At 39.9% G+C, this 26,338-nt stretch overlaps 2 protein-coding genes across 8 annotated transcripts in view; one reads left to right on the top strand and one right to left on the bottom strand.

Annotated features, from left to right (window-relative positions):
* ERCC8 (ERCC excision repair 8, CSA ubiquitin ligase complex subunit) overlaps window positions 1-23,207 on the bottom strand; it is a 55,837-nt gene extending 32,630 nt beyond the window's left edge. For 4 of the 7 annotated variants that reach the window (XR_010886919.1, XM_067315885.1, XM_067315886.1 and 1 more), the window contains exons 1-9: window positions 23,089-23,207; window positions 20,288-20,383; window positions 20,029-20,130; window positions 13,858-13,981; window positions 12,192-12,273; window positions 11,466-11,534; window positions 8,120-8,186; window positions 5,167-5,270; window positions 2,972-3,096 (exon numbers count right to left, since the gene is read on the bottom strand). Coding sequence is in view for 6 of the 7 variants with exons in the window: in XM_067315885.1 (XP_067171986.1) it covers window positions 2,972-3,096; window positions 5,167-5,270; window positions 8,120-8,186; window positions 11,466-11,534; window positions 12,192-12,273; window positions 13,858-13,981; window positions 20,029-20,130; window positions 20,288-20,383; window positions 23,089-23,165 (846 nt within the window). In the remaining variant the exon portion in view is untranslated. Of the gene's footprint in view, window positions 1-2,971; window positions 3,097-5,166; window positions 5,271-8,119; window positions 8,187-11,465; window positions 11,535-12,191; window positions 12,274-13,857; window positions 13,982-14,708; window positions 14,943-20,028; window positions 20,131-20,287; window positions 20,384-22,557; window positions 22,959-23,088 lie in introns of those variants that run through there. The other 3 variants (XM_067315888.1, XM_067315890.1, XM_067315891.1) reach the window with 3 other exon arrangements.
* A 207-nt stretch (window positions 23,208-23,414) lies between these two features.
* NDUFAF2 (NADH:ubiquinone oxidoreductase complex assembly factor 2) overlaps window positions 23,415-26,338 on the top strand; it is a 63,807-nt gene continuing 60,883 nt past the window's right edge. Inside the window, exon 1 of the mRNA XM_067315497.1 lies at window positions 23,415-23,639. Coding sequence (XP_067171598.1) covers window positions 23,513-23,639 — 127 coding nt within the window. The 5' untranslated portion in view covers window positions 23,415-23,512. The remainder of the gene's footprint in view (window positions 23,640-26,338) is intronic.

Raw genomic sequence — 26,338 nt, 5'->3', positions numbered from 1 at the left:
CAACCAAAGAAAATTGTTCAGCATCCCTTGGGATGTTGTTTAGATCACGTTTCACTTTTTCTAGTTATGATGCTTATTCAGCATCATCCATCCATTTCTTATTATTCTACTAGGAGCATTTTTGTCTGAGCAGCTTGTGAAGAAGTTTGTCAGTTACCATAGGTACTGAAGAACTGCCATGCAGAATAGTCTCTGCTTTGGAGTTAAGTCTTTTTAATAAGAATTACAGTCGTTTTGCTGTTAGTATGTACATGGCAATTTGGAGCACCTGTGCCGGAATTTAAAATTCTGCTGCAAAAATAATTGTGGTATACAATTAATTTCCAAGCATATTCTCTTTGGCCCTCAGAGTTTAATTTTTTTATTCACATTTTGTAAGTTTTTTTTGTTGTCACTTGTTTGCAGAATGACTGCAGTCAGAAACATTTGGCCTACTGGGTAAGCCAATGAAAACTGTACCTAAGGCAACTCCCCTGGCAAAGAAAGAGTTAAGGCACTAACCACATATATCAGGGCAAGGAAGGGAGAAGACAGTCTCGTTTCCTACAGGAAAGCTACAGGATAGCTTCTGCAAGGGGATTCACAGTTGCTGGACTTCTTTCGCAACATTGCGAGCCCTATTTCTGTTTTGCAGTCACGTTTCCACCCCGCAGAACACTGTGGCTCGGTGGTCTGGGATGTGAGCATCCTAGTGCTACATACTGGCAGCTTGCTCGTAGTGCATGCTTCTCTGAGCGCTTTTGGTTGGTCTAACTCCAGCAGAACATATTACAAATGGTCAATCACAAAAAAGCTTTCAGTACAAAGAGATACCTCAGTACCGAGGCTGCAGTGTCACTCCTTCCTTCACACCAGGTCTGGCACTTACCTAACCTCATAGGGAACTGGATCAGAGAGCTAAAACTGCAGAAGTCTAACCAGTTATTTTCAAGGGGCCACAATTTTGCCAGCACCCTAAACTGGCTCGCTAAGAGGTCAGACAAGAGCTGGGTGAAATGGGAAGCCAGTGTAGTGTATGATAGACGAGAAGAGCAGGATCATTCTTTCTGGCAGCAACTATAGGTTAGACCAGCTTTGTCATAATGAAATTACAGCTGAAGCACGTTTGCTATCTTTGGATACATGTTTCAGTTTCCTTAAGCAGTTGATCAATTTTCCTGAGGAAAGAGGTGATAAGAAAAGAAGATAGAGAAAAATCAGAAAGGATAAAAAAAATAATAATAAAAAAAGTGTTACTGGGCTACCATTAACCTTAAAAGTACAGCGATCATACTAGTTTAAGCATTCCAATTAAAAAAAACAAAAACAAAACAAAACAGACAACCTGTATAGTTATGGGATGGAGAAAGGTTCCCAAAGCTATATTAATGATCCGAGCAAATTCAGGAGTGCAGGTGGAGTTTATCTGTATTCATTACTGGCACTTGCACTTAATTTTGTTTGTATATTCCCCACCCTCAAGAGAACACGCCAAACCTCATATATATGTCACGTACTTAAAGATACTTCACAGAAGAGTACTTAGGTGCTTCATGTCCGCTGTTGTGTGGTTCTCTTTCTGCTGAGAAAAGCTGGGCAGCCATTAAAATCTCTAGCTCTTTGAAAAGATTCCTGCTATAACCAGGAAAAAACCCCAAAGGTTTTGGGGTTAACAGTGGGTTATTTGGGCAGAGGAAGCAGCTGTAGGAAATCGGACAGGGACTGGGAATTCAGGGTAGCAAAAGTGAGGCAGGCAAGCAGACAGAGTTATTTTTTGTGTATATTTCTCTTCCCGCAAGGTGGCTGCAGATTCAATACAATCCCCGGTTGTTCGTGCAGGCTCCTTTCTACGTTTGTGGGGTAAGCCAGAGGGAAGGGGAAGGTGTTATTAGCACAGAGAAGGAAACAAACCTATGGAGATAGAAGGACTAGGTAGGGGGGGATTAAAGAAACTATGGAGTGAACTTGTATTACCTGCACACGCATTTATTTGACTGCTGATGACTTAAAATTATTTTAAGCAATATGTCTGTGTGGTGTACAAAAATACAGTACTCTGGATAATACAATTCTGGACTTAAAAGAGCAAGACAGGATCAAGCTATTCAATCCCAATTAAGAAAATGGTAAAATAACCTATGAAACAAGTCAGTGAACTAACAGGCACAGAAAAACAAAAGGCATTGATCCAGCTGGTGGCAGGAGAGTGAACAAACTGTATTATCTACTTTGGTGATAGTGATTTGGAGACAGAAAGATGTCTGTTTATGAAGTGCTGAGAAGGAGCTGGCAAATATAAAAAGTATGGGGATAGAAAAGTCCTTTCATTTAAATGTCTGTAGGGAATACTTTTTGCTGTGTTCTGAAACTAAGCAGCAGGAAGTAAAAGATTGCTAAATTAGAGAGATTTTTTTCTTCCCCTTCCTGATAGCAGTGAGAGACCATGTTATCCTAGTTAGCTAAAATCTCAAGGAAACTGATGTGGCTAAAATGTGTTCTTCTTTGAAAATAAATGTAGAAAACAATTTTCTTTATCAAAAGGAAAATTAAAACAGGAACCTTCAGCAAAAATCTGATCATAGAAAGGACTGGAGAAGAAGCAGAGGTTTTTTCCTGTTGGGTTACAATGCAAATGTAGAGGGATGGATATTTTTGACACTGCTGTAAACATCCATGAGAGAGATTCCACAAAAACACTTAAGAAAGTAGCAAGGAAACCTGGCAGTCAAATAGTGAAACACTCAGGTATGAGCACCTGCCCCAAGATAGCACACTTCATGTTCCTCTTTTTTTTTTTTAAACAAGCAAAAATAAGGAAAAAATCCTGAACAAAACAATGCCTGAAAAATCCTTAACGAACTGAGATAAAGCAGTGATACCCTTTAGGACAATAATGAATATCCAGAGGTGTAACTATAATTGCACAAACTATTAGCAATCTTTGAAAATTAAGTGCAAATAACAACATAACCAAAGATCCTTGTAAACTTACTAATGTGTTTTCTCCAGTGGAGCTGTTCCAGAGTCTCATCCGATCATCTGTACCAATAGTCAACAGATGAAGCCCATCATTTGTATAGCATAAACCATTAACTCTCCCATTGTGAGCAGTGTTTGCTGCCAGAAAAAAAAGAGATGGTTCAGATTTCTATGGAATTACTATTCTGTATACACAGTTTTATAATGTATAGCTAAATAATTTAACTTTTGGTTTATGAAAGCCCGACTATCTCCATGGATCACTTTATTTAAAAACATACAACCATAAATAATAGCTTGCATATACAGCCGGCTTTGCACATATTGCTCATCGCATACTATAAAGGAATTCAATTGAGTTCATCCTGCAATTCTGCATATTCTTAAATAGGATAAAGAGGCCAACACAGGATTCAATGCTAACATGGCTAAACTGATTATGGTGCCCACAAACTAACTCACTGAGAAAATGATGAGGTATCTCCACATTATACTGTAGTGCACAATTTAGACATATCTTTCAGGTAAAGAAGCTTTATCTATTTTGCAACGATTTTTTAAACAAATTTGTTAGCTGCACTTCTTTTAGTTCAGATGTATTTCAATATATTCAATCTCCTACTTCATTTGATTGCCACTAAATTAATTTGATCTGTCAGAGACAGAAAAACAAAGTGTAAAGAAAGTAGTTGAGTTTGAACAAGACAATGCATCATTCAAACATACAAAATTACACTATATAATAGATAATACAATTACACTAATTATTTCAGGAGTTACATAGAAATCCACTGTCCACCTTTCATAAACAAAAATTAGATTAAAAAAACAATTTTACAGAAGTCTTAGCTTTCATCTCAGTAACTGCTTGTATTTCAATGAAATTAAAAATACTCAATGCCAAACACCTATATTGCCACACTACAATTTACACAGCAGAGAGAGTGGTTATTAAAACAGATATTCACTGCTATTACATATCCTCTTATTGTACATTTTTGAAAAACAGCTTGATTTTACAGAGACTTGTGTGTGCACAAATCTATGCACAATTTAAATTGCACATAACAAGTCGGAGCCACTTGTAGCTTTAATAGCTATGACACACCCTATGCAAATTCCTTCATTCGGAACCAGGATACACAAACAATTTCTAATTATTTTAATATATATTTTATATATTATTTTATTTTTATATAATATTTTATATCTCTATATAAGCCATTTTACAGATCTGTCTCAAGTCAGAATTTTCTAGTTTAAGTATTCCAATTAAAAAAGAAAAAAAGAACAAAAAAGAAGAAACAGACAACCTGTATAGTTAGGGGATGGAGAAAGGGTCCTAAAGCTATATTAATGATTTGAGCAAATTCAGGAGTACATATATATAATTTATTTCTAAATAGTATGCATTTCTACCTCAGAGCAGCTACTGTTTAAGCACTTTTTTGGCCTGCCCAAATTACAGACCTTTGGTCCAGAATTAATTCAAATTCATGAACTATATTTTAAAGTACAGAACCCTTCCTTTAATTTCGTTGCTTTTTAGGTATAGAAATGTGACTTGAAGTTATATCAAATATTAATGTTGTAGCTAATAACTACTGATATTAGGCACCACTAATGTGTTTGATTGCATTGAAATGAGTGGAATTTAGCTTCCTGCAAAATTAAATATTATCATAAAATTCAAACTATTTTATACCTTATTCAGTATAAAAGGATGATAATTAATTTTACAGAACCATATCTAAGACAAAATATTCTAGGGACTTGCCTTGGAAGGAAGACTAGTTTATATGGGAAAAAGGAATGTGCTTTTTGTCTTTTTTTGTCTTTGTTTTAGAAGAGTGTAATTAACTATTATGACAGCTAACATGTAATGTAGTGATTTTTCATTATAAGAAACCTAAACTACAACAGGAATGAATTCTTCCTGATAAAAAATGGATGGCACAATTCTCAATTTTAGGGGGAACAAACACTTAAAACAGACACAATACTGTTGTCAAGCAGATCTTTCTAAACAAGACACCCAACCACAATCACTGGGTCTGTAACAGAAGTAACTAAATAAAAATCAATGGGTTATGTTATGCAGGACATAACAACTGGATTATCACTCCTGTCCTAATATTCAATTCATTTATGAAATTAAAGAATGATTCTAGTCACATATGGTTTACCACCAGTTACAGTCTGTATTACCTGCTTCAGAAGATGCTTTGGACTTCTCTCCATTGTGCTGATCAAGTGTAGTCAGACATCCAGATGCTCTCCTCACATCCCATAATTTTACTCTACCATCAGCACTGAGAAAAACAAATTTGCACTGATGTATCCATTAGGGAAATTGCTTCCACTAAAGTCAATATCTTTCTTTAGCCAATCTACCTGGCACTCACCCTGGTCCAGCAACTATTCTGAACTACTCTTCACACAGTCACATTCAGGCCAATAAAATTTCATGAAAAGATTTTAAGATCGACTTCAGACTTTTGTTTACATGCATTAATAAATATAGCTGGTACACTATGAGCACCCAAGTTATGTGCATATCTTTGTCTACAACACAATACACTTGCCTCTGTCTACAATATAACACCCTTGCATACATGCACAGACTAGAACAAACTAACTCTTCTATTCATATAAACGTAGCTACAGAATTCAGCATTGCATGCAATGGCTGTCCAGGAACTTGGGCAATTGCTCATGCTACCACAGCTCTACGGTATGACTGGTACCCAAGTAGGCTACCTAATTGCAGGCTGGGTAGGTCTACATGATCTGTTGTACAGTGCTATGGCAGAGACACACTACGACAGCTTGCTTCTGTCTGACTCACCAGGTATGTCTGCATTAACAGAGCGGCACAAGGAGGGAAAGACCAACGTTCAGGCTTGCAGCGATTCATTCCAGTTTCAAGACCGCATGCCAACACTGTCTTTTTACCAGCAACATAATCCATGCTAACTGTTGGCGCTAAGTACACATTGCACACACCTAGACAGCTACCTGCTGGAAGACTCTGCACCCACATTGCAAGCAATGCACTTTGTAGGGCACCCTGACGTGCAGCTTGGTTTGAGCACTTCAGTGGTATATTTCTGTGTGTGCCACAAGACTCAAGTATAGACAAAAGGCAAATTCACACTGAAAAGACCACTTCCTGTGCACTAAATTGCCAATGTAGATATATCCATTGGGAGTATCTGGTCAGCTCCCAGCAACTTAACTGCCTGTTTTGGGTGGGGGTGGGGAGGAAATCACTTTTTACCCCAGCTAAACAAAAACAACTGCTTTGCTTTGATCTACAGCTGGAAAATATACCCTATCAAAATGCTTCTTAGATAAGCGGTCTTTTAACTATACGTTTTTTTCCTGTGCATTAAGTTAGATCAGTGTATTAATAGTTGGAAGATACAGTCCTAACTTAAAATACGAACTGACCAAAACCACAGCAACTGTTTATAAGATTATGTCATATCTGTTCTTTATCTGGCAAAGCCAATGACTAAAATTTTCTTCTATGCTCCTCTCCACTACAGACTGATTGTTACCTTCCAAGTGGCATTCCAGCTGAATATGCTGAAAACATGTCACTTAGCCACAAACAAATATTCTAAGACTATAAACAAGATATATTTGTTGAGGTGTTGGCTGCTTATAAAATGAGCAACAAACTGCAGGTAATTCACTGAAACATTCTTAACAAAGGCATACAAAAGGCTTCCTTATTAAAAAAAATTACCGTTTCATCTTTGACAATGCACTTTCTATTGCTAACCTTTTCAAGCCAGTTCCAATGAGCAGGAAAGAGCTTATAAGCTTTTCTAGCACCTGAAACTGAAAAGCATGAAAAACACCCAGAAAATAAGTCTCTTCTCTGGCTATTCCAATCTCCTGTTGAAACTTTCTAAGTGTCTAACATCATTTAGAGAAATTTCAGATTACATGTTTCATACATAAGCCACATAAAAATCAAAGGTATATTCTTCCTCCTCATAAGTGATCACAAGCAAGCATACAATGGTCTTGGAAAAAACTCCTGATACGGGGTAAGTTCAGTGTCTTTCTCTTTTCAGCAGTACTAGTCAATATCTCCTCACTATCTTGGCAGTACCTCAGTGATGCCAATTCTACTCCATACTTGTCTTGATCTGTGAAAAGATCGTGTTGTATTATTTGACAAAACAGTCCAAAAGCCATGAAGGCACACATTCAGCATGTAGCTACCACAAGGCAACATGACAACATAAGTAGATGTAGTTTAAAGTTACACAACCTCAAGGCAAAATGTTTTGGGAGACTTTAACAAATCAATATTTCAATAAAGAACAAAGCTTGCCACTATTTCTGTGATGGAAAAATAAAGAAACATAATTTTTCATTTGTTAAAACAATGAAACAAAGCAAACCAACAACAAAAAAAAAACCTGTTAGAAAATTCCACAGCTATGTTGAATCTTCCAGAATCACGGCACCACAAGCCAAGCATACGCAACTCTGATAGCAACTTATTATTCAGATTTCACTCTCAACTAATTAAATAGCCATTTCTCTACATGCCAACCAAGAAATGGAGAAGAGAAATTTCACATTATACCCAAAAGGTAACATTTGTGAAATCTATAGCAAAACCAAAAGGATCTTTTAACTGAAAATGGCTGTAATAAAAAAAAAGAGCCTAAGTGTATCAACATACAATTGCAAATAACTGAATTGCTGCAGCTTGGAAAGTTATTACTCATCAGCTAAGCTACCTGTGCACCCTTTGACAGAACTGAGCACCATAAACCAGGATGGTACTCTGAGCTAAATATGTTTTACTTTGTTTTAAGAACAGATTAGCAATATGCACACTAATAAGCAGTAAGAAGAAGTAAGTATCTCTACAGTGTTGTATCATTTGCCCACACCTTTAAATGCAATTACTATTTCGAAATTCTGTTTACAATCTTCCTACAAAATAAGTATCACTTGGATAGCTCTTCAGGCCTAGTTTTTCTATTAAAGATCTGCAAAACTGTAAATAGGCTAAGTACATAATGAAGATTGATTTTCAAAGTTCAATTGAGTTTTAAAAAACATGCATAACTAATATCTAAAATTTTCCCATCAGATATTATTGCTTATAACATTATAGAAACATCTTTACCTTGCTGTTGCCAAAATATATTCATGACGTGGGGACCAAGACACTGCCAGCACTTCTTGCCTGTGACCTAAAAATGGTATGAAAAAACTTACATTATTTTCTATGAAAATAATTATATGTACCTCTTTATGCAAATAACTACCACCCCCCCCCCCAAAAAACCTCAATTCTATAGGACCCACCAATCCAAAACAATAATCTGAATTGCCTACATCGTAATATAAATTTATTTTGGACTAGAGACTATTTTCCTTTCTTCCTCTTGCTTGAGTGGGATTGCAGTGAGCTGAAAGCAATACAATATACTATTATGTAACTTTTACTGGTTTTAGTTGTGCAAAACACAGAACAGCACAGGCACAGCTACTGAGATTACTTTAAACATTGTTATTAAATTTTGAATTAGCACTGGTATTCTCGTATGCACAAGAAATTTAGCATATGTTTTTCTTCAAATCATTTCAAAATGTTTAATAAAAAGTATGTTTACTTTATGTACTTAAGATTAAAACCTTACTCAGCTGATCCTCATATATTCTTGTCCTTAATTCAGGGTATTTGTTTTTCCCCTTATTATGCCCCAAATATCAAGACATTAAGTTAAATGTCTGTTTTGACTTCTAAGCAGTATCATCCCCAGTGCTGCTTAGTGGCAAGTAATATAAATACATTTTAAAAATTGGAAAAAAGTTCCAAAACTGTTAAACAAATATAGACAATAGGAAGTGTAAGCTGACCAAAATACAAGGATTGCAACCATGGTTCACATAATAATAAAAACACATTGCCATAATAAAAACACATTGCTGAAAAATAAACTAAGTCATACAAATACTTTTTTTTACTATGTAGTTTAGAGCAACAGGGACCATCTTGCTTCTGGTACATCTTCTATTAAACAGATAGTTTTCCATTACCTGAGTTAATCAAAGGGCTGGGATGCCCAGGATAATGGAAAAATCTCCGTAATACAGGTACTACAGGATACACTTGGAAGGCAGAGTGCAGGCACATTTATTTGGCTCCATTGAGTAAACTGCAGACCAGCATGAACTTAGCTCCATTTCAGTAGTCAGAGTAGACCATGTGAAAATATTCACATCTATTTGCAACCCACTATTGAGTGCTTCAAGTTCTGTAAAGAATGATTAGATCATGTTTAGTGAAGGACATGAACTGCCTCCATCTGTTCCTGTGATATTACACTTCAGCTAACTGCACTGTGCTGTGCATAAAGACACAGACACGATCAGCCTGTGCCTGGAAAGCACTAACTCTGACTCAAAATTAAGAAGCCCTACTGAACCCAAACTGATTCTCTGAAGAACTATATATATATATTTTTTTTCTGGTGTGTCTGCACTCTCCAGTGCTCTCAATTCTAGAAACAGATCAGTGAGACACCCATCCTGGTTTGTGTAGAGCTAATTCAGTTCAGGCTGACTTGCTAGCTCAAGCTCTGCATCACACACAAGCACCTAGGCTGCTTTTAGACAAGCTGACCACAAAAGAAACAGAGATGTATTTGCATGTTGCTTTGTCTGAGCTAACACTTCTCTATAGTTTCTAGATCAGATCTAGCTCTTGCCCTGCTTATTTGAAGTATGAGCAGATTTATCTTGTCACTGCCTTCACTTGATCATGTATATACTCACCTCCTTCCCCCCCACCCAATGACCTTTATTAAACATTAGCAAAACGGCCTTAAAGGCAAATTCACACTAAATGTAAAAAGTAATAGACTTTGTTATGAGAAACAGTGTCAAAGGCCTTTCTATTCTCGTAGACAAATTGATGAAGTACAGGCTATGTGAATGGACAGTGAGGTGGAGTGAAAACTCTGAACTTCCAGGCTCAGAAGGTTCTGATCAGTGGCACAAAGTCTAGTTGGAGGCCTGTAGCCAGCAGTGTCCTCCAGGGGTCAATACTGGGTCCAATATTGTTCAACTTATTCATCAGTGACCTGGATGAAGGGGCAGAGGGCACCCTCAGCAAGTTTGCCGATGACACAAAACTGGGAGGAGGGGCTGGTGCACCAGAGGGCTGCACTGCCATTCAGAGGGACCTCGACAGGCTGGAGAGATGGGTAGAGAGGAACCTCATGAAGTTCAACAGAGGGAAATGCAAAGTCCTGCACCTGGGGAGGAATAACCCCCCAGACTAGTACAGGTTGGGGGACAACCAGCTGGAGAGCAGCTTTGCAGAGAAGGGCCTGGGGATGCTGGTGGACACAAAGGTGAACACGGGCCAGCAATGTGACCTCATGGCAAAGAGGGCCAACAGTATCCTAGGCTGCATTAGGAAGAGCATTGCCAGTATGTCAAGGCAGGTAATCCTTCCCCTCTACTCTGCCCTGGTGAGACCACATCATCTGCAGTGTTGTGTCTGTAAAGACAGCTAAAGGACAGGAGCGTTATCATATGAGGGGAGGCTGAGAGAGCTGGGTTTGTTTAGCCTGCAGAAGAGAAAGCTTAGGGGGGATCTTATCAATGTTTATAAATATCCATAAATATAAATATCATGGGAGGGTGTAAAGAGGATGGGGCCAGACACTTCTGAGTGGTGCCCAGTGACAGGTCAAGAGGCAATGGGCACAAACTGAAACACAGGAAATTCCAGCTGAACATGAGAAAACACTTCTTTACTGTGAGAGTGATTGATCACAGGAGCGGGTTGCCTGGAGAGGTTGTGGTCTCCATTTTTGGAGATTTTCAGAAACTGACTGGACAGTCCTGGGCAACCTGCTATAGCTGACCCTGCTTGCGTGGGGGGGGCGGGGGGGGGGCAGGGACCAAATGATCTCCAAAGGTCCCTGCTCAACCCTAAATATTCTGTGATTACAAAACAATAAAACCCTACAGCTTCCCAAATAAGATAAATGCAAAGCATTAGATACCACCCTTCCATAGTGAATAGTATCTTATTCTTTATGCAGAAACCTCTTAAAATCATGCAAGCACCTTTACAGGATATTTTGTTAAAAATAGTAAAGATTTTTTTTAAAAAAAGCAGCACCCATATTGAATTTACATGATCACAAAAACAATGCCAATGCTTAATCATTTAACAAACATTAATGACCATCGATTTGATCAGGGTTTATCATGAAAACACCCAAACATCTATAATAGCTGTTCATTAATTAATATTTGTATTCTCCAATTCATTACCACCAGAATAACATCCAAAAGAACCTTTACCACTGTGTAATTTTCACAACTGGTACAAAATGTTACTTACAAAGTCATGTTACTTACAAAGAATACATTGTATACAGTGTTTCTTTATAGGGCCTGGTTTACTCAAAGTAGTTATTGTTTAACATTTATGTTTCAGACTAAAGTACCCTGGAGAATGTGAGAACAGGATCCAGACTTCAAGTCACAGAGCTGTACTTTGGGGCTTTTGGTACCAACTGTAACAAGAAAAACAAAGACAGCTAAAAAAACCCCAGCAGTTGAAAGAAGAACAACAAAATCCTAGCAGTGACAAAGAAATAGAAGAAAAAATACTAGCTGCATAACAGTTCATTTAGTCAGAGTACTATATAGGTTGCTGCTGCAATGCATTTTATTAATAGATTTACATTTTTAAGTGTAAGTGAATTTAAGATATTTCAAACAAAATATAGAAACTGAGGGCAAACAAAACACTACCTATGAAACTTAAGAATTAAAAACATGATCTCTTCTCAAATAATCTTTGGCTAAACATAGTTAAATAGCATACTTGTAAGTAATACATAACACACATACATACCCATATATACAACTTATTATGTTCAAATCTAGTAACCTTCAAATGCTAACTTATGTTACTGAGGGTAAACTTGTTATACCTAGGAATTTTAATCTGGAAGGTGAATTGAATAACACATTATTGCAGAAGAACAAATGCAAGATTCTCATCCTAAACATCATCAATCCAACCGAAAATATTTAACAATGACCTAATTCTTACATAATTTCAGTCTTTGTAAGATGCAAGACGGGAGGGAAGAATTTCTGAATAGTACTTACTTTTTACTACAGCCCCAAAATACATAGGAAATTTCTCAAAAACACATACATACCTGCTATTAAACAATGTTTGGTAGCAACTGGAGACATATGATGGCTATAGACTGTTCCCTCAAAATGAAACACTTCTGCAGGCTGATAATAAAAAGATTAATTTAATCAGAGTACACATATGCTATAAGAATGTAAATCCTTTTTATTAAGCATTTTTCAAGTTACAGCTGCAAATAAGACTAATATAAATATTACTGTTTACATAGTAATAATAATGTGCCTACTTAGTAAACCAATCATGCAAACATTACAAAGTAAATAAGTCTGCTTGCAACACTAGACAACTATACCAGATCTGGAAGGTGACCCAGAAGAAAGTTCAAGAAAGTTGGTTGATCAAAAGCATAAATGGAAGTCATTTAAGGTTTATCACAAGTTAAAAAAGGAAGCAAGAAAAAATAGAAAACAGGAAGGTTACAAACAGTATGGAGAAAGAAGTCATCAGGAAAGAACAACTTAGACTAAATTTAGGAGCCCCTTGTCAGTTCACAAATATCATACACTACCCTTCATTCCTCAAAGAAATAAATATGAAAATACAAGCAATAATTAGCTCCCTTGCCAATGTTAAAAATTAAAAAAAATACAATACTGGCTTTTATAGCTAGGGCAATGACTTTCAAGTACTCTTCTTTTTGTTGTTTCATTCTAAAATATTGAATAGAAAAATCAACTTAGGTTTAAGTTGTCTATGTTTTCAAATACACTGTGTCGTGGCAGAGTGAAAGTCAATTAATAGCCTTCACGTAAACACTGTTGTGTAAGTCATGCTCACAGAGCCACCTGGAAAATGAACAGAACTTTGCGCTTAAGAGAAAGTTTAGTGACTGCAAATATAGCTTCACATCTCATAAGTGATCAAAATGAATTCTCTGTTGTGTCCCTAGGATGACAGTCCAGAATTCGTAGTTCAACAGTTAGATGTTAGGACTAAACGAGTCAGCAACAGACTAAAGCCAACAGAATATGTGAACTTAAAGTCACAGTTACATTGGTTAGCATTTCTGTAGTGGTTTCTCTCATCCTCATCCAAATTTTTTAAAGGGGATATATGACATAGTGCTTACAACAGCAGAATTCTGGACGTAATGACCCAGGAGGTCTTTTCCAAACCTACATGACTACTGTTTTTAAATATAAGACACTCCATTTCTCTTTAACCTTTTTATTTCTAAATGCCAAGGTCAGCCTTTCAAAAGCAATACTTATGCCTTGCTTACTAAAAATAACCAGCCCTGCCGTACACTCTTATTGCTGTACACTCCTATTGCTATACAAATAAACTAAATATTTACTATTTTTTGTGAGGCACTCAGCAACCCCAGAAAATGAACTACAGCTGCAGATCAGTCCTTGGTGGAAAAACTTACATAGCATAAAATCAGCTGCACATACTCCCGTTTGTGGCCTAAGCAAAAAGGAACAGTCCTGAGGGTTCCAAGATCTCATACAGTTTCGGCATTCAGGTCTTCAGAACCAGAAAAACACACATTAAGGTAAGTGAGAATGCCAGAAGCACACCGCCGTGCTGCTGTGGCCGCAGTTCTAACAACCAGTTATTTCTCATCCTTCCACATGCTTGCTCCTGTCGAGCTCTGAGTGAACAGCAGACGCAGAATGAATGATACGGAAAGAGATGTGGAAGTCGTAAAAATTCTTACTTACTTGTAAAGTATTTGTATCCCATATTTTCAATGTTTTATCAAATGAGCTGGATGTAAACATGCCAGTGTCATGAGGATACCACTGGACTGTCTCTACGCTGAATCTATGTACATCAGGATGGCTCCTATAATTAAGTAAAAGATTCCAGTTGATTAGAGTCAGCAGTTAATTGTCTTGAAACTCAGTGACACAAGTTGAAAATGTAGTTTAAACATTTTAGAAAATTGTATCTAAGCTTTCAAGAGGAACGACTGATTTTGGTGCCTCAATATTTGACCAATGTAAATTACTTTAAAGAGCCCTCATTTCAAGAAAGTGCAGATCATTTACCTTTTCAAAATATGGTATCTGTAGCATATTTCAATTTAAGACAGTCTGAGGCACAAAAGATACTAATCTCTTGAAAAACTTGAACTTTGATGTTTAAAGATCAAGTTAGGGCCTAACACTACAAACCACTTAAGTTTGTTGAGACCCACTGACTTATAATTGGATCCACTGAAAAATATGTTCATACACATAACTTGAAGAATTACATGTTACTGATTATGATTTAACATTAGCTAATAACTACAGCTATAACAGTTATTTGATATTCAGTTATACTGAAGTCACCAGATAGCACTGGAATGAGTTATCAAGAGTTAATTATTTTCACATTCACAAGTGAAAGAAGAAGAAAAATTATCTTGATAACAATAACTTTCAATCCCACTGTATGTAGTAATTAAATCTAATTAATAATATATCAACAGTGCTGGGAAGAAGGCACACCAGAGCCAATTTTGCCAGCTCAAGAAGGATATGATTCTATCAGCCAGGCTCTGAACAGCACAGGCAGCCCCACATACCTGTTAAGTCCCTCATGTCTGAGCTGGCTCCATGTCGATTCAGCCCTAGTGTTCCAATACCATGCTCCCAGATTCAGAAGTAGCATGCAAAAATAGTTGAATTGGCTCTATTTGGAGCTAGTGAAGGGCCCATAGGATTTCTTCACTTCAGCTCTTATCTTTGCATTGGTCTCTCAAGTAAGTATCCTGGCCTCCAAAGTGATTATTGTTGCAGGTATCATTGTGTAAATGAAAAAGATTTTGTATACAGGGGTGTGTGTGTGCACGCATGTGTGTGTAGTTTGTGTGTGTGTATACACACATATACATACATATAAATACATACATGGTGTATATATGTGTATATAGAAATACATACACACACATATACATATCTGGCACAACACCTAAGCTAATAAACCTTCCTGTTTGCTTGGGTTACTAGAAAGCACAGAAGATATCCGAATATCTTTAAACAGAGTCAGCCTGAAGCCAGCATTGACTGTACTAAGCAAGAACTATTGAGCAACTATTGAGCTTAGATTAATAACTCCTGCATTGATTATTTCTAAGTCATGCCCTAGAACGGCCTGTTACCTTGCCACAGTGCTAAAACTCACCTGTGCTATGGTGGGCCAAGCTAAAAATCTTCAGTATCTGGAAATCAAGCCTGACTTGGTCTGAACTGATTTCTGCAGAACCATTTGTATGCACTGAGCGGAAAGATCTAAATTCATGGAACTCATTATCCTGGTGCAATAAATGCAAGTGCACAACCCTGGACTGTGTTCAGCATTGCACCAAAGCTATTAAGTAACCATAACCAGAGGACTGAGGGATGAATTCAAAAACACTTCAGTAGCTATGCAGGAATCACCTTTAGTCTGGCCAGGCTTAGTAGTGGCCGTGTGCCATTCAGCTTGTCTCCATGCCTCAGGGCTCTGTGCTATTCCCAATCTATTCTATATGCAGTATTCTTCCCCACTGCTCAGGATATCCCAGCCTTTTCTACCAAAGATACCAAAGAATTAATTCTATAGATGGTAAGGTTGCTGCCATTCATCTTGGACAGGCTTGAAATAGGGAAGATGGCCTTCCACACAAGCATCAGCTACATATTATCTAGAAGCTGGTCACAGAATCACAGAATCGCTGAGGTTGGAAGGGACCTCTGGAGATCATCTAGTCCAACCCCCCTGCTCAAGCAGGGTCACCTAGAGCACATTGCACAGGATTGCATCCAGGCGCATTTTGAATATCTCCAGAGAAGGAGACTCCACAACCTCTCAGGGCAACCTGTTCCAGTGCTCTGTCACCCTCACAGTGAAAAAGTTTTTCCTCATGTTCAGATGGAAGTGTCTGTGTTTCAGTTTGTGCCCGTTGCCTCGCGTCCTGTCGCTTGGCACCACTGAAAAGAGTCTGGTCCCATCCTCTCGACACCCTCCCTTCAGATACTTGTACGCATTGATAAGATCTCCTCTCAGTCTTCTCTTCTCCAGGCTAAACAGGCCCAGCTCTCTCAGCCTTTCCTCATAAGACAGATGCTCCAGTCCCCTAATCATCTTTGTGGCCCTTCGCTGGACTTGCTCCAGTAGTGCCACATCCCTCTTGTACTGGGGAGCCCAGAACTGGACGCAGTACTCCAGATGGGGCCTCAGCAGGGCTGAGTAGAGGGGGAGAATCACCTCCCTCGACCTGCTGGCAACACTCTTCCTGATGCAGCCCAGGATACCATTGGCCTTCTTGGCCACAAGGACACATTGCTGCCTCATGCTTAACTTGGTGTCCACCAGCACTCCCAGGTCCTTCTCCACAGAGCTGCTTTCCAGCAGGTCAGCGCCCAGCCTGTCCTGGTGCATGGGGTTATTCCTCCCTAGGTGCAGGACCCTGCACTCGCCTTTGTTGAACTTCATGAGGTTCCTCTCCGCCCACCTCTCCAGCCTGTCCAGGTCTCTCTGAATGGCAGCACAGCCCTCTGGTGTATCAGCCACTCCTCCCAGTTTTGTATCATCAGCAAACTTGCTGAGGGCACACTCTGTCCCTTCATCCAGGTCACTGATGAAGAAGTTGAACAAGATTGGACCCAGGACTGACCCCTGGGGGACACCGCTAGCTACAGGCCGCCAACTAAACTCTGTGCTGCTGATCACAACCCTCTGAGCTCTGCCATTCAGCCAGTTCTCAATCCACCTCCCTGTCCACTCATCTAGCCCGCACTTCCTGAGCTTGTCTCTGAGGATGCTATGGGAGACAGTGTCAAAAGCCTTGCTGAAGTCAAGGTAGACAACATCCACTGCTCTCCCCTCATCTACCCAGCCAGTCATTCCGTCATAGAAGGCTATCAGATTGGTTAAGCATGATTTCCCCTTGGTGAAGCCATGCTGACTACTCCTGATCACCTTCTTGTCCTCCACATGCTTGGAATGGCCTCCAGGACGAGCTGCTCCATCACCTTTCCAGGGATGGAGGTGAGGCTGACTGGCCTGTAGTTCCCTGGGTCCTCCTTCTTGCCCTTTTTGAAGACTGGGGTGACATTGGCTTTCTTCCAGTCTTCAGGCAAGTTTCAGCTATTCTAAGCAATTGCAAATGACACCTGATATCTACAAGAAAATGTATCAAGCCATTTAACTTCCCAAATGTTTGTACATTGTAAGCTTTTCTTCAAGACAGAGGTGTTGGTACCCTTTGTGACATCCACATGAAATAATTGCTAGACAAATTATTAAGGTAGCATCAGCAAAAAGTCAAAGATTGCATTTGCTGTAGATTGCAGCAAAAGCCTTCCATGGGAGGGGGAACATGTTCTCCAATAGACAGCTGTATTTCTACAGGAATTACTTTATCCCAGATGAGAAACACTGGGTATATTACGGTTTACCATCAGGAACTAGCTCCTCTCTAACATTCTGAACTACTGGAACCTCAGCTGGCTCAGTTCAGATCTATTCAGAAATAGCCTCAAAAGGCCTCTAAAAAGGTAACTTCCCTTTTTACTTATGCAGCTTCCAGATGAGATTTGCCTTGTATCCTGCAAACCTGGGACACAGGCAAACCTGTGGAACATACCATTATCACGTGCTTTAAAAGATAACAGCCCGATAGTCACATGGGAAGTATTTCTTCCTGGTAACTAAACATTGATTTATGATGTCATGATGTCTGCATGAATAATATCCCAATATCTAAAGATGAATTAGCTAGAGTAAATATACAAAACATACTAAGAAACTAAATGAATACTTGGAAAAAAATAATTTGAGGCAAAAACCCACTAAGTAGTTCAGTAACCATCTACTTTGAGCAATGAGAGGTATTTTCTATCATATGGAATATTGTGCCACACAAAATTAGATTTTACAACTACAATTTAAGCCCATATCCAAAGGATTAGAAAGAAAAGATGCATCTACTTGAATTAACACCTTAAGAAACTGCCAACTATCTATCAACATCATGTTCAGGTGCTCATAAGCAGAATTTTCAAGTATGGAATATTTCCACTGCCATAGCTGAAAAGTAAATGATGACATCATTTTAGTATAGATTTGCAAGTTTTTATTTCTTCAGTTTGCTGTATGTGTTTCAGAAATTTGTTTCTGGTTCTGAGGTTCAGTGATGTATAGCTATTACTTATTCTTAATTACAATTTTAATTTATTTTGTTGAAGCAGTTCCAGCCATCAACACTTACCAAATGCAGCTTACTTGCAGTAGATTCTGTTCTTACCCATTTGTAGGGTAGGAACATCGATGCATGCTCTATTATCCTTTTTCTTTCTTACAGTGCAGGACACAATTTAGGCCTCGTAACTGTTACAAATCTTTTCTGCTCTTGTCGATCTTAGTCATGAAGCTCTTAGACCTCAATTAATTTGAGGACTAGGAAAAAATAAGGGGAAAATGTAGCTACTAGCCTTTTAAAATGCAGGATGCATCTTATTACGAGCCTCAGATAAAGTCCTAACTTACTAGATAGCCATACTATCTAAACACAAGGATAAACAACTTTCGCTAGAAGACTGAATGCCCATAATGGACAAATTTTTACTGCCTGCAGGAAGTCTGACAAATTTATAAAGGCTTTGAGTCTCATAGAGATTATATAAACAGTATGGTAGCACCCAGTCTTCAAAAAATATGTTCCATTTTTGCCTGTAATACATCTGTCCTCACTCAGACACGTTCTTAAGAAGTTCTGCTTTAATTACTTATGCATAGATAACATCTAGTGTCCCTAAAATAGCTACTTGTGAAGCTGAAGACAGGGAAGGAGGGAACAAAATCAGCAACTGAATCTATGTTAGATGTTTTCCAGTCAGGCGAACAGAGTTATGCATAGTCATTTTCCTTTGCCTAGACATACAATTATTCCAAAACATACATAATAATTATATGTTTATTGGAAATGTAAGCAGGAATATTTATACAACAGTCACAGAATGATTTTCTTATCTTTACTGGCATGAAGTCAGAAAATTTGAACAAGAAATAACAGGAAAACTGAAAGATGAGGAACTGTGACATGGAGAAGGATAATTTTATTTTCTAGTGTTAAAAGAAGAGATTGGAGTCATAATTCTGGCTTTTTGTTGGGTCTACACAAACAAAGAAAAGGGTGTAAAGATATACACAGCAAAGGGTGTAAAGAGGATGGGCTAGATTTCTCTGAGTGGTGTCCAGTGACAGGACGAGAGGCAAGGACCACAAACTGAAACACAGGAAATTCCATTTGAACATAGGAAAACATTTCTTTACTGTGAGGGTGGTTGAACATTGGAAGATGAGAGAGGTTGTGGAGTCTCCATCCTCGGAGATATTCAAAACCTGACTGGACATGATCCTGGGTCACCTGCTCTAGGTGACCCTGCTTGTGCAGGGGGATTGGACCAGATGATCTCCAGAGGCCCCTTCCAACCTCAACTATTCTGTGATTCAGTAACACAAACCTCTCTACTTTACTTTCCTAATGAGCACAACTAATACCTACCATTTTAACTTTTTGAACTGACAGGGTGAAAAGATCTGTTCAAACAACAACAGCAAATTGTCACAGTACATAAAGTATAACTGCTAGATTAGACAAAAATAAAAGAAGGAAAAAAAACAATTTACTCCCACTACTTAATAAATCACAAGAACTCTCACAATGTTTCTTGCTTTTCTCTATATGCCAAAATATATAATGCATAATGCCAGCTTTTCTCAAAGATTTCTGGCACTACTTAGAGCAGTCTTTTTTCTTGAAAAAAAAAAAAAAAGCACATTTATTTGTGAATTTAATGCAAGTCACACAACAGATATCACTACGAACGTTTTCTGGAATTTTTGTTTTGAGTACATACCTTCCTACGGAGCAAATTGCTTTACATGTGTAGCATGGCTTTCTGCTGAAGTTTTCAAGGTCATAAAGTACAATAACACCATCTGACCCGCCTGATAACATGCTGAAAGTGTAAATAAAGTACACAAGTTACAATACTTATGATCTCAGTCTGCTCAAAATAATTGAAGGTTCATATTCAACAAGAAAATAATTCCATAATACCAAAACACAATGAAGCACTCATATAATATGCTTACCAAACTAAGGTATATACTTACTATCTTCCTTCAACAGGCTCGATATCAAGGGTGTTAATAGCACTCCCATGTATTCTTTCCACATCCCTGTCTTTATTTAATTCCAAACTCAGAACCCTTAAAAAAAAAAAAAAAGAAAAAGAAAAAGAAAAAGAAAAATATGAACAACAAGAATAACAAAATTGTAAAATGTTACCTGTGTAGCTCAGAACAGGACAAACTGTAGTTTCACCTTGCCTCAATGCAAACCCATTCCCATTATTTTTTGCAAAACTAGACATGCAGACATGACACACAATTGAAAATAAGAACTGCGAAGCTTACAGAAAAAAAAATATTTGTATATGTTGCTTGAAAGGTAAAAGCTAAATAAATATGTAAAACAGGCTGAAAGGAATAGCAAGACTGCACTTGGAGTCAACATATGAAACCTAAAAACATGAATGTAATTAAAAAAAACACTGAGTAAAGCAAAATATTAAGTAGTATTTGCTGTAGTCACAAATATTGCAGGTATGTTGAAGCTTCATCATACATTATCACTCCTGCTTGGAAGTATGGACACCTAGTGGACAGATTGGTCTAGTTTTATAATATTTCCTTTTAAGAATCAGAATGTTTATTTTTATTTAATATTACAGAAAATGTAGCAAATAAAGTTATCCACATGGTGAAGTATTTCTCGTAAACATTCAAATTTATCTAATGTTTTGTTATCTATGTGTAAAGTCTTATAAGCAAGGCTTATCATTCCAATTTGTGAGATCATGCAAATTTAACTGCCTAGCAAGCAGTTCACTACCATTTCAACTAAAACTAAGATTTTGTCTCCATTTCTAAAAAGAGACACCAGGCACTTAAAAAAAAAAAAAAAAATCTGTTATCAGTATCTCAATGCATGCTGAGCTTAATGTCCTGCAGGAACTTTGCAAAACCTACCTGTGAAATAGCACACTTATAAAATTATATATTTTTGTCTGAAAAACACAGTCTAGACATACAAGCAAAATTTATGCTCCTGAAGATGTATTAGCAACACGTTACATTTTTGCTTTAAAATTAGCATTTTGTACAAGCTTAAATTCTCAACTTCCAGCTCCAGTGCAAGCAACCAAGTTTCCTTCCTGTCTCTTCACCCCTGTTTACACTCTCCTGAGTGTGCACTACTAGTCCGTCCTCTAACCAGACTCTCCTAGCAGCTCAATCTGAGGAGGAATCCCATTTGTAGGTTTATTGCAAAGCTTCTGAGACAAAGTTTTTTGAGCTGAAATTAGTAATTATTATCTTGTAATGTGTTTTCACTTGGTAGTAGTCTATACCTTTGAATATGATAATAATCACAATCCTGTCTTGACAAGTTCTCCAATTCTGTGACTTGGATATAATTCTAGTTCTAATAGATGTACATTATATATTCCAAAAGGAGACAGCGTCTGCTTCCACTTTCTAAGATACATTTGCCAACAAAAATACACTTAAACCACACTATCTGATATAAAATTAGCCTTACAAGGTGATCACTGCTTCCTACAGCATTAGTTTGTAAGAGCCACTACCAGCAAAAGGAGCCACTACCAACAATTTGACTAAGCAAATAAGCCAGAGCAGAACAGGGGCAATATGCCATTACAGCTTTCCAGTTGAGTGGCAAAAATCTTTATGGGAGAAGCAGTAACTTCTTAAACTGCTACAGGTAGACCCCCCAACAGCATGTCTCTACAATGAGGTATGCTTCAAAAGCAGTAAGTCATTAAGCTCTTTTAAAATATATTATATTATTAAATATAACATAATTATGCAAGAATTCATCCAGAATGTGAATTCTGACAAGAACAAGGTATCTAGTTACAAACTTTTGAACCCAAGATTGAATTTTAATGAAATAAGAAATCCTCTTAAAGAAATGTTTTAAAAAGACATGACTTTAAAATATAGTTATAAATACAATCCACTGATGACTATAGCAGATTTATTTTTAAATAAAAATGAAAAATCTTAAGGGGGGAAACTGTCAGGTATGTGGTTGTCCAAGTAATGTAAATTCTGCCCATTGGGCTTCCATTCTCAGCAGTGAATGCTACAGGGATACTGAAGGGGCAGAGAGGAATGATCATTTTGTCAAAAAGCAGGACAGAAAGGAGTTTACAGAAACACTTAAATTTCATAAATTTTCAATTACAAAATATTCTTTCTTTTAAATCTTCCGGGAGGGGCAGGGAAGGAGAAACATCTGTGTAGTTTCTTTAAAAGTAAAACGATAAAGGCTATGGAAATGTGAAACAGATCTGCACCTTTACCAGAGCTGCCCTAGTGAGGGGCTGACAATACTCCCCTTTCCCCGCAGGTCTGGTAACCGGACATCACACACCGAGCTCAAGACAACGAGTCCCCTCCAAATCCTGCGGCACGTGCTATTCCCAGGGGAAAAACAGCACTCCGGGGATATACACGATAGCTCAAAGAGGAGCCCGGCTTTTGCAGCTTCCCCCGTACCGAGTCCGCAAAGGTTCCCCTGCAGTATCTGAAACTCCCGCACGGCAGCACCGGCGCAGCCAAGGAACATTACGTGATTTAGCTTTTATCCTGACTAAAGGAGAACAAGGTAATTTAGGTAAGGGGCCAAGGCAATTACAGAGGTAATAATGTAAGAGGTATAAAACTCCGGAAGAGCGCAATGAGTTACAGAGAAAGCACTCCGGAGGCACGAAGCGGGCCGTCCCCCAACCCCCGCCGCCGGGCTGCGCAGGGCCCGCCACGGGCTGCCGCTGCCGCCCCGCTCGGGGCCTCCTGCGCAGCCCGCCCCGGGCCCGGCGCCCCGCTACCTCCGGGTGGCCTCGGCCCGGCGCAGCCGCGCGGGATCGTCGAGACCGGCCTGACGGGCCGCAATGAAGCCCAGCATCGCTGCACCCAACCGCCGCCCGCTCCAGCTCCTCCATCTTGGGAGCGGAGAGGCCCGGATTGGCTGCGCCGCGGCCGCCCTCCGCCAATCGCAAGCAGCGTTGTTAACGCCCCCGTCACCGGCAGGAGGCGGCCGGGCTCGGGTAAGGCTCTGGGAGACGGAGTCAGCTGGTCGGGGAAGGGGGCGGGGCGGGGCGGGCACACGCGGCCGCGTGACGCACACACACCCCCTACGGGGGCGGGGCGCGGCGCTGCCGGAGGCCGGCGCTGGCGCTGGCGCTGCCGCTGCGCGCGCGCTGCCTGCGGGGCCGTTGGCCGTTGGTCGTTGCGACCGTCGGGCGCCCCGCGATGAGCCGACCCTGGCAGGCGCTGCGCGCCCTGCGCCTGCGGCTCCTGGGGCCCGCGAAGGAGCTCGTGGGCACCGACCAGTTCGGCAACAAGTACTACCGGGTGCCCAAGCACGAGACCCGCGCAGGTAGGCGCGGGGGGGGGGGGGGCGTGAGCGGCGGTGTGAGCGCCCGAGGCGGGCCACGGCGGCGGGCCTGGTGGTGCCGCGCGCTCCCGGGCCGCCCCGGCGCTGCGGGGGCGAAGTGAAAGGTGTGTATGTGAGCCCACGCGTGTGTGTCTGTGCGTGTGCATGTCCTCCCTGCTCGGCTAGGGCTGCGGCGCGGCTGAGCGCCAAGGCAGGGCTGGGTGCGTCCCGGGAGCCTGCCGCATCGCTGCGGGCCCGCCCGAGCCGCCGCCGGCGTGCGCCGAGCTCGGGGGGCCGCCAAAGCGCGCCCTGCCTAGCCCGTGACACTTGGTCCGTCTGCAGGGTAGTTTGGCTGCCGTTGCTGCCCGAGTTACGCGGAAGAAAGATTTCTAAGTGAAAGAAACGGTGCAGCTGCTAAAGGTGCCAAGGATGGGCCGGATATGTGCAACGTTCAGTTTCTGACTAGACTGTTGCTTTAATGTAAGAAAATGCTAAATCCTATCATCGAAAGAGTTTAGAGCGTACTGTCAGCCTGTAGTAGGTAGGCAGCAGTAAACATATTGACTCTTCTTGATTCAGAACACTTCTGGTTATATGTTTAGGTGGATTCCTCTATGTATGTTCACTGAACTTCCAAGGAGAAGTAGTTTTCTAGATTTCTGCCTATATTCAAGGAGCCTAGGTATTCTTAGAGCATGTGCTCATGTCATTCTCTATAGAGGCCCCACTTGTGCTGCACAGCCATGTATAATTTATTGAATGCAGCTTCTCTTCCCTGGAGGTTTCTCAGTCCACATGTTACAATATAGTTAACAATAGTGTGTTCCTTCTCCCTGCACAGGCTTGTTCATCTGCTTGCTGTACTCTGTATGTGTATGATCATATCAACTAGAGCATCCCCAACTGTGGAGACTTTCTGAACATGATATTCTTCAAAGTTGAAGAATGAAAGCAGAAAGTCTGAGGCTGTTGGTCATTTAAGTCAGTGCCCTTCCTCAAAGGGAGCTCACACCTTCCCCTCAGAAACAAGTAATTTCTTTTGAATTTAGTTTTCCTTCAGAGCAGTTCCCAGATCTGTCTTGCTGTGCAGCTTCATAAACCATGGACATTTGACTTAAAGCAGGTCTGCTTGAACAAGTATCTGGGAGGAGGAGGTGGAGACCTTTTCAGCAGCTGTGTCGATTTCCTCTGGGTTAAAATGACACTAAATTTCAGGCTTTCTGCTTCTTGTTTTCAGCTTGTGATCTTCATCTTTTCACTGTTGGGGTTCATGGTGGGTTTCTAAGAGGTGCATAAAAGGTTGCTAAAGAAAGCAAGCTGTGTTCTGTGCAACTTTGTGTAAAAGTTGAGAGGGTTTTGTACATCCATGGAGTAGGTCTGCAAGCAGAAAACTGTTTTATTACTCAGAAAGTCATCATCTGGTGTGCTGGATGGAAAGAGAGTCAAAAAAGGAATCCAAAAACATCTGAGGAGTGGAAATGCTGAGGAGATGGTCTCTCTGTGCTTGCTTATAAGTTGGAGCATAGGTACCTTAAATTAAAATATAGCAGTAAATTAAACTAACAAAATTTCAAATTGAATTGGGAGAGGGGAAGACAGCTTTCTGGCAGTGAAGAGAGGTCTCAAGCAATGAAATAATATCCTGAACTAGATAGGTTGCAGGAACACTACTGTATAACTTTTTCTCTGTGGTACAGCTATGTCTTTTAGCTTATGTTGCAAGAAGCAATAAAACCTATGGTCACATTTCTTAGCTGTGATTATGAAACCATTTTAGGATCAGTCCTTATGAACCGGTAAAAATGACTGTTTTACTGCCACCAAAAGGGAGAGATGTTCTCTTCCCCCTGTTTTCTTTCTCATTGCTGCTAACCTTTCATTGTAATTTATTGGACCTTTCTGCAGAAAATGTCATGGTGGAAAAAAAGAATTAAAATGACTTGGTGAAGAATAAATTGCAAGCTAGAACTGGCACAGAAGAGGGAATGAAGAAGGGGAGGCTGTCATGCAAAGAACTCGCTATCTGTTTCTGTTAGTTACAAATTGTTCTCGCCTTCACTTAGTAGTCCAGGATTCTCCTGGACCCTGGGGCTGTATCTCCATTAGTAAGGTGCAGTAAGAGCAGATCACTGGATCCAAATGGCTGATGTTGAGTTTCCTCAGAAACCAAGAAATCAAGGTGGCAGAAACCAAGATGGCAAAGACAGAACAGCCACAATAGTCCCAGTCTGCTTAAACAGCCTTCTTACTGTGATCTTCAAAGGGTGACTAAGATGATTAAGGGACTGGAGCATCTCTCCTATGAGGAAAGACTGAGAGAGCTGAGCTTGTTCAGCCTGGAGAAGAGAAGACTGAGGGGGGATCTTATCAATGCATACAAATATCTGAAGGGAGAATGTAAAGAGGATGGGGCCAGGCCAGACTCTTTTCACTGGTGCCCAGCAACAGGATGAGAGGCAACAGGCACAAACTGGAGCACAGGAAGTTCCGTCTGAATATGAGGAAAAACTTTTTACTGTGAGGGTGACAGAGCACTGGAACAGGTTGCCCAGAGAGGTTGTGGAGTCTCCTTCCTTGGAGATATTCAAATGCTGTCTGGACAGGGTCCTGTGCAACGTGCTCTAGGTGACCCTGCTTGAGCAGAGGGGTTTGCGCTAGATGATCTCCTGAGGTCCCTTCCAACCTCAACCATTTTGTGATTC

The sequence above is a fragment of the Apteryx mantelli genome, chromosome Z (assembly GCF_036417845.1).
Source record: "Apteryx mantelli isolate bAptMan1 chromosome Z, bAptMan1.hap1, whole genome shotgun sequence".
Classification (NCBI taxonomy): Eukaryota; Metazoa; Chordata; class Aves; order Apterygiformes; family Apterygidae; genus Apteryx; species Apteryx mantelli.
The sequence above is the reverse complement of the archived record's forward strand: the minus strand, read 5'-3'. Positions and strand labels throughout refer to the sequence as shown.